We start from the raw sequence: 8,692 nt of genomic DNA on the forward strand, positions 1-8,692 counted from the left end.
TTAACACTGCAAATTATTACAGTCTCATTGACTTGTCAATGTGTAATGTGGCTAAACTTTGCAGGGTTTATGTGCGAAAGTGCTATACAGACAAGATATTGGTCCCTAAACTGTAGCTGATGATCTGTTGATGTTCTGTAATGCTATGTAATTAGAGTACTGATTAACACTATATGTTGGACTGCATAATATTTTCACTGGGAACGGATTTATCGTGGCCTGTGAGAAATTTTGAGATCTGATAATAGTCTGCTTGTGCAACAAGTTTGAAAGGTCTGTTCTAAGGCTCTATTTTCTAGCAACATTTATCACTTACTAACCCTGTGATATCCCAGCATGTTTGATTTGTAGTCTCTAAGTAGCACTTAGGCAGTTGTCTTTTATGAGGGGAATTTGACCCAGAGCAAGCTAGCCCTAATGTTAGGTGGACATGAAGGTTTGCAGCATGTTTTCCCTGTCCGATACAGCTTGGGTACAACGCGTGTATGGCTTCTTTGTTTCATTTTGGTATTTTTACAAATTAATTGGAACTAACACTAGCTATTTCTGCTGGAAGTGGAAAATTTTTTTCCCATGAATCATCCGGTTTAGGAAAGCTTTATTTTAAAGGATTGCACAAAGTGACTTCTTCATGATAGGTTTGTTTATGTGTAACGTAAAGACAAACTAGAGGACTCTGGAAAAAAATTGACAAGGAACATAAGAAAATTAGAAGGTCTGAATCAGAGAAAGTGCCCATCTAATCGGGGGCAATGACAAAAGACTAGGGAAGGATTGAAAAATTTAAAAGGATAAGCTTTGAGTTGGGCTTCCTAGCACATGCTTCTGGTCTTCAGTAATTGTGTTGCGTAATGTTCCTGAGCCAGAGATATCATCTGTTTGATACATGCACTGAACCAAGAAATGCATATTTCTTAGAGATGTTGTTGACATAGTGCTTTATTTACCAAACAGAAAAGTGGGTGGGGTATGACACTTGCCCTACCACATTCTACAGACCTCTTGTGTTTTCATTTGCTGTAGGGTTTACATGGCAATGTGCTTCAGTACCAATTTAATAACTCTGCATTTGGACTTTTGAATACTTCTGGGTACAGTTTTTTAGTTGAGTTTAAACACAGGTGATTTTGTCTGTCTGGTATTCTTGCATTTCCCAAGTACACGGCAAGATTTCATAACACTTATCTACATAGTGGCTTTTTTTTAAGGGTCCATCATAACTTTGGCAGAAGTAGGTGAGCGTCTATTTCATACAACAGTTTTAGTACCTTGTCATGTAACATCACAGTGTGATGCCTCTTCTTAGAAATGTCATTTGTCTCTGTATCCTGCTGTGAATTTGTGTTATGCTCACATAGCACGCATTGACAAATTGAATCGCCTCTACTTGGTGATCTGTCTTCTGGAGTAGTTTCATACAAATACCATCATGTAAATGCATCACAGTCATCTATGAGGATTCTTCCAATGTCTTCTGAAAACTCTCCCTTTTTATGAGATGATCGCATGCTAACCTGTGTTGATTGGAATGAATAAAAATTCTTACAAGGGACAGTAATGCAGTAAGATAAAAGTGTTCCGATTAGGATTTCCTCTCCTTTCAGAGTGTTTTATATTTCTTGATTGTTCAGTTGAGATAGTGTCTGAAAAAGCACCAAAAATAGTGTCTTTCAGCAGCTAATAATTCCAGATTTCTAGGGAATTTTGCACTTTTTTACCCCAAGTATAAGTGTATGTCTGACCATAACTGTCTGAAAATGTTCCCTTGACACTCAGAATCCTTTGAAAAATTATATGGGGAGTCTTGAAACTTCTAATAGCGTATAGGCCACTATTACTGTTTCCTGACTGTCTCCATGTGGTTTATAGGAAAATATGATTTTGAGTGCCACTCTGAGAGCTTCAGCAGGCAGTGTGGGATGACCATCTGTCTCCAGATGAAATCTCAAAAAGGAGGGGGGAAAGAAAAGGGGAGAAAAAAAAAAAGAAAAATGGTAGTAGTCCTAGCAACCATCGCAGTTCCTGTTAGCTTCGCTGTCATGATTTGTTTGGGACAAGACCCTGTCTTGATACTAGTCTTTTAGTCTGTTTCACTGGGAACATTTCTGGTTTTCTGCAGGACTGATTTCTTCTAGTAACTCTTAGACTCAAGAGCCTAAACTGGTTACCAACAAGGGATGTCTGCAAGAGATTTGTATTCCCCCTCCCCCTGCCCTTGTAAGCTGCTTCTCCTTTTTTCACTTTTTGCTTGTCGTGTTTAATTAACTTATTTCTTTAAATAGAGAGAATCTGTTCCCTGTTCCTCAAACACCAGTCCAAGAAAATGTAAAACATTTTATTTTAAATTGAAAACAAAAAAAGAGTTCCCTCTTTGAAATGAGGCATGCTTCATCTTTCTGTGGTTCAGATGGTTTATTCTGTTTTCTGTGAGTTTGAAACTTCAGATGGTGACTGGACTTTGGCGGAAATTTTGGTCCATTCTGAAGTCTAAAAAAGCATTTAGTAAAGGTATGCTGAAAAAAAAAAAAAGGCAGGATAGCAGACCACTTTCAGGGCTCTGACTTTTGCTGTTAACTTAGTGAAAGTTTTCACATTAAAAGCAGCAAAAGTCAAAGGTGGAGGATTCATCACTGTTCCGTCATTTTTTGCCCCGCTTCTGCCTTGACTAGTACACAAGTAATGCTTGTGATGGTGTATTCATGGAATACGGTACTATAGTAATTCCACAACACTCAGCTTTGCAAAGCTAAATATGCAGGTGGTGGAGAACATATGAGATTCTCACTGCTGAAGAAAACAGCGCTGTCAGTGAAAGCGTTTGACCTTGTTGGGTGCATCCTCTATTATACCTTGGGTGCTTCAGGTGTCCTTGTGTTGCACTTTTCTACTTATGAGGCATAGGGGAAAAATCCATCTCAATTGTCAATAGTTTTGGGGGGTTTTGGTTTTTTTTTGTTGTTGTGTAGTTGTTGTTTTTAATAATAAATATCTTTTAGAAGTATAATTGATGCTAGTTATCCTTCTCCAAGTCATCCAGCAATATATTGCTAATTACAGTCAGTAAAAGCACATACGCTAGCATGGTTTTAACATTTCTTTCTTTCTTTAAATCAGAATTGCAGCGCTTCTTTCAAATTGTGAAATTTTACCTTGCATATCACTTAATGTTTCTGGGGAAAATAAAAAAGGAAACGCAATTCAGACAATTTATCACCATTAATTTGTTTCTGGCTTCTACTTGAACCAAAACAATCTAGTAATGACTGTTTCAGACACATAGAACAAGTTTTACAGTAATGTGTACTTGGCTTCATGTCACATCCTCTTTCTTTTTAATGCTTTCACCTTCATACTTGTATCTTCTCTTTAGATAGCTTTGTCTTCAGCAGAGGCTCTACAGAGACTTGCCTCCTGAAGTTTTTTCAGTTTTCTCGAGGTTACGTACCCTGCTGTATCAGTAATGCCAAAGTGACCCATATCTGCAGCCCCCTTCCACTCTGCATTAGTCACAAGCAAATTGATCCATTTGAATGTAAGCTTAATATGCATTGCTAATTATTTTACTTCTTAAACGGTTAACAAAGCAATTATTTTTTCTGGTTTTCAGACAAAGTGGACTCTGAATTGCTACAAGGTTACAGCAGGTACCTGCCTCATGATACTGTCATCATGAGTGTTAAAGTAGCCATACTGTTTGCTGTGCTTTTGACAGTCCCTCTAATCCATTTCCCAGTAAGTACTCCTAAACGTTTTGAAGCTGGCATAAGCAATGGTAACACTAATGCTTTGCAGACTGCAATATTTGAGTCGCATCTAGTCTTGTGTATCTTATTCACTTGTCAAGTGATTGATCAAAGACCACATATTTGCATATGTTCCATGAGAGCTCCAAAATAACAACTAACCACTAAGCTAATTTGTGCTCTTGAGACAGATTTCAGATTAAAACTAGCCCACAGCATTGTTTTTAATTTAGGGAATTCAAAACTTCTAAAGTTTATTTAGTTTGATCCCCCCCCCCCCCTTAAATTGAGTTTTGCTGACTTGGTTTTTCCTTTCTACATGCACGCACCCCACACACACACACACTTATACTTGAAAACTCAATTTAATTGTAAATTAAAAACACATATTCACCTATTTCACCAAAAACCCTACTTCAGTTTATCAATACCATGGTAGAACTGAAAATCCATCCAGTTATGACCAAAAAGAAATTGTGCGTGCAAAACTGTATATAGAAGTAGCTTATGGATTACGTATCAGTTGGCAACACGCTGACATTTGCTACCAAGCATGCTCAAAGAGACAAAGCATTAGCCCCCAAACCTTCTTTTGTCTCTGTGAAATAGGAGTACTTCCTTAAGGCTAATGGCTATATGATAAATACTGCTTTAATACTAAAGTAAACTCGAGGCTACAGAAAGACAAAATGTTTAACTGTTACTAAATTTTTTGCATTTTGATTTTTAAAATGTTCTTTCACATCTGGAATGATATAATTCATAAGTTTATGCAATTGAGATAAGATGAAAATATATGTATGTGTTTACCCATACAATGTTTCTCTTTATATTATGTAGGCAAGGAAAGCTGTATTGATGGTATTTTTCTCTCATCTTCCTGTGTCGTGGATTTGCCATATCCTTGTCACTTTAGCACTGAATACAATTGTTGTTCTGTTTGCGATGTACGTGCCAGACATTAAAAATGTATTTGGAGTAGTTGGTAAGTTGTTCTGGTTGTTTGGTGGTTTTTTTAAGCTTTTCTTCAAAAAATTCCGTATTCTTGCTCTAAGTAAAATCTTACTTTCTGTTTTTTTTAAAGGTTCAACCACATCAACATGTTTGCTTTTTGTATATCCTGGACTATTTTATCTTAAGCTTAGCAGAGAGGACTTTTTATCACCGCAGAAACTTGGGGTATGCTTTCTCTTCACGTGTGCTGATTATACTTGAACAGACTCATTTTAGATGCATCCTGATACACTGTAGAGCACGTAATCCAAGGGGCAAAGTTCCTGTTTACATTGCAGTTCCCAAAAACTGTGAGCATTTCCTTTTATCCTTCATGATAGATGTAGTCTTTCTGAAACTCTTTCTTCACAAGAGATTTTTGAGCAGCAGTACGTCCATGTGTTGGACTATTGATCTGAATACATGCTTTTCCCTATAGTTCTCAGATGTTGACTTTTAATCCAATTTCTCCTCAGTTTTTACACATTACTCTGATGTTGTTTGGGCAGCTGGAACAAAGCCAAACTGCCTTTAAGTGAAACAGTGTTTTTGCTTGTTTTCTATGTAAGCCTTCTGAAAAATATCTTTTTTTTCCCCTTCCTTTTCCTTTTTTCCTTTTTTATTTTTTTTTCCTTCTCTTTATGGTTTCTTTCTTGGTATAGTAGATTAAGTTCTAGTTGGAATTTGTGCAGCAGCCTGCTTTTTGCACTGTAACTGTTTGTCTTCATTTTAACCGCTGCTCAGCAGAGCAACTCTGTGACAGTGGCTAAAATCCTGACAAACTGTTTATATGTAGTCCCTTCTTCCATTCTTCTGATTCATAGGGCTGCTATTGTATTGACAAAATAGGCAATCTGAAAGAAAATTTAATCACGATGCTCTGTGATCATTTAAAATTGTGACTAGTTCCAACAGATTTGGGGCCTTGTTATAAATCAGCAATCTACTGTCTCTTGAACTGTGGTTTTATTATAATCTGGCTGTTCAAAAATGTAAAGAGTCCATTGTTACTTAAATTATATTTTGAGTAAAATAGAAATTCTGTTTCCTAATTTGTTCACAGTTGTAAAGGGCAAACGATTTTTTTTTTTTTTTTTTTGCAGATGGATAGTGTGAGTAAGCAAACGAGACCGCTCTGAGAGTTCCCAATGAGATACCCCAGAGCAGGCTTAGTTTAGTCTCCCTCTAAGCAGATACCTTGTGTTTGAAGACTGAGTAATTTGAAACATTAAAGATTATTTTAAAAGACACTATTTAAACCTGTTCTTATGGGTTTTTTTGTCATTAGTTATATGCCTTAGAAATGTAAAATGCTTTCTTTGGTAAAACGTTAATTTGTGCTTTTCTTTCTTCACAGGCATGTGCATTGGTTATTTTTGGCATTTGTGTTGGCCTTCTTAGTTTAGTTCTAATAATTTTCAATTGGATTAATCAGTAACAGCCTGTTGTCACAGCCTGAACTGAGCTTCAGAAGGACAGCAAGAACCAGAGATGGGTCAAAACTACTGAAATGAATGCTGGACATCCTGAAGGAAACACTGACCAAATCTGTCTTTGGAAGAAATAATGCTCCATTTTATCTGCATTAGTGATGTTCCTTCTTTAATCTTGAGTCACTCTCTTCAGTTATTGGACAATTAGTCCTTGCCATTCTAAAATATTACTTTTTAATTACGTAATTATGACATGTAAAAAGATCTCCTGAGAATTTTGCAGTGCAAAAATGGTTTAGTGCACATGGTGAACAAAAGCAGAACCGTGAAATAACTTCTGTTTTAAAGATAATGAGATCGATATTATATCAATCATGATGTGCCTATCATGATGTGTGCATTCAGAATAATCCACGTTATCCTAAACTGTGGAGGACTTCTATTGCTTGAATAATTTACAAAATTTCAGCCGATTCATATTAAGAACTTTCTGATTCTAAATGCTTGCCCTAATTTATCCTAACGTGGATCCAGAAATCAACTGCCTTAGCCCAGTTTAATGGGCATATCATGAAAATACTTGTTAATTGTTTTTTTAATACAGTTTTTATACCTCAGTGTACTTGAATCATACTGAAGTAATATTTAAATTAGAAGGCTTTGCCCATCTAGCATAATAGCGTTTAGTAGCATTAGGAAGTGTTTCCATTTTGTAGTTAATAATAGACATCTTTCAACTAATATCTGTTTTTGAATATTATTCAATGTACCTCAGTATTCCCCCAGTGAAAGACTTTTTTTTTTTTTTTTCTCTCTTCTTCCCATTTTTACAAGTGTTACATATTTGAAATAGAGTGTTTCTATATTTTATGTACTGTTGTGTGTCAGAGAAGGTTTGGGCTTGAAAGGTGAAATTCTGCCTCTGTTGAAGACAAAGGAAATTTTACGTTTATGGAACCCTAGTTTTACCTTCGATTTCTAAACTTCCATGTACCCTTTTGTAATTCCCTTTTTTTTATTTGCCTAAATGAAATGTTAAGGCAATTTTCAACACCAACTGGGCTCTGTTAAATATGGTATCGCGTGCCCACCACAAAAGTTCCTCATATTAGTAGAATGAAAGCCATGGCTGATATCATGGTAAGGTTTTTAAAATTTGTTTCTGTCGGATGGAATGTGATGTCTTTAGCCTAATCTCTTCAGAGACTTTATGCCCTAAGGAAGCTGAGCCTTCACAGAAGTGGCTTGTGTAAAGTTAAGAAATTAGACCTCAGCCTCAAATGGCAAGATTTAGAGATTGGGAAAGATCTTCATTGTTTCCAGATGCAATATTTCTTTTAAATTAACTTAGCACTTGTACATCTGAGAAGTGGAATAAGACACAAGTGAAAGATAGCAAAGTAATGAAAGCAGCTAGTAAGTGACAGTTAAATACATTTAAATGTCCATAAAGTGCACAGTTAGCAAGTTACTTGACTTATTGCTAGAAAGCCCTTCTGAGACAGTTCTATTATTATGTTGACTTATGTTTTATCAGTTGAGATAGGGGAGATGCCCCAGAGCCTGGCATTTCGAACTTCTTAGCAGTGGGTCTGTGCCATTAACCTGTCAAATTATGTCACATTGGATTTGGAGAATACTGATTGATATGCTAACTTTAACATAACCCTGATTGAATGTACTTGGTCCTCACCTATCTAACAGAGGAAGAGAAAATAGCAGAGTTGGAATCACCACCTCTGTTCCTGCACTGACAAACTAGAATTTCTCGTGCCAACAGATCACGCGGCTCTCTTGGGATCCATAAGATACTTCTCATTTTTGATAGATGGCCTGAAGGCACCCAGGTGGTGCAGCTTGGTACTGCTTCAGGAATCCTTTTTTGCCTGGAGAATATTATTCTGCTTATGAGGTTAGTATAAAAATAGATGTGTATGGTGGTGCCTGGAAACTAAGAATTTTTGGTAGGATCCCCAATGTGCAGGAATTGGTACTCTGTCTTCTGAAAAAGACTGCAGTTACTTTCATCACAAAGTTTCTAGCAGAGGTTTGATGACACAAGGTGAGCCGTGTAATAGTTTGTCAGTACCAGAAACAGCACGTCCGCTCTTGGCCAGGAGTTCAGAGCTACTTCTGTGGCACTGGCAGTGGCTCCGGGTCAGCATGTTTAATTAGCAGAAAACCACCGTGACTGGGAGATGTGACATGTTATCTGCCAAAAAAATGAATGCAGTGAGCTCATCTAGGGGACAAGAAAAGTGAAGGGGTGGTGGGAGTGGGACCGCCTTTCTGAGCAGCAGCAGCAGCCACAGCCATTAGATAGCACGTTTTTCTCATAAAACCTCACACTTTGCCCAGCAGTTTTGCTTTAGCAGGTTAAAGCGTGTGTGTGTGCGCACAGGGGATGTCTCGAACTTAAGGGGTCTCTGGCCTCCTTTGATCAGGGGATTGATCAGACTTTCTCAGCGTTGTGTGAGTATTAATGGTGGAGGCTCCCCATCTTGCCTTTGTTCTTGCAGTTCT

The 8,692-nt window shown here is 37.2% G+C and overlaps 1 protein-coding gene across 4 annotated transcripts in view; it reads left to right on the plus strand.

Moving 5' to 3' along the window:
- Positions 1-7,304, plus strand: part of SLC38A6 (solute carrier family 38 member 6) — a 41,641-nt gene extending 34,337 nt beyond the window's left edge. Inside the window, exons 13-16 of one of the 4 annotated variants that reach the window (XM_074583705.1) lie at positions 3,608-3,732; positions 4,584-4,728; positions 4,828-4,922; positions 6,094-7,304. In XM_074583705.1, coding sequence (XP_074439806.1) covers positions 3,608-3,732; positions 4,584-4,728; positions 4,828-4,922; positions 6,094-6,174 — 446 coding nt within the window. In that variant the 3' untranslated portion in view covers positions 6,175-7,304. The remainder of the gene's footprint in view (positions 1-3,607; positions 3,733-4,583; positions 4,729-4,827; positions 4,923-6,093) is intronic. The other 3 variants (XM_074583703.1, XM_074583704.1, XM_074583701.1) reach the window with 3 other exon arrangements.
- The last annotated feature ends 1,388 nt before the right edge of the window (positions 7,305-8,692 follow it).

The sequence above is a fragment of the Larus michahellis genome, chromosome 4, assembly GCF_964199755.1.
Source record: "Larus michahellis chromosome 4, bLarMic1.1, whole genome shotgun sequence".
NCBI classification, from domain to species: Eukaryota; Metazoa; Chordata; class Aves; order Charadriiformes; family Laridae; genus Larus; species Larus michahellis.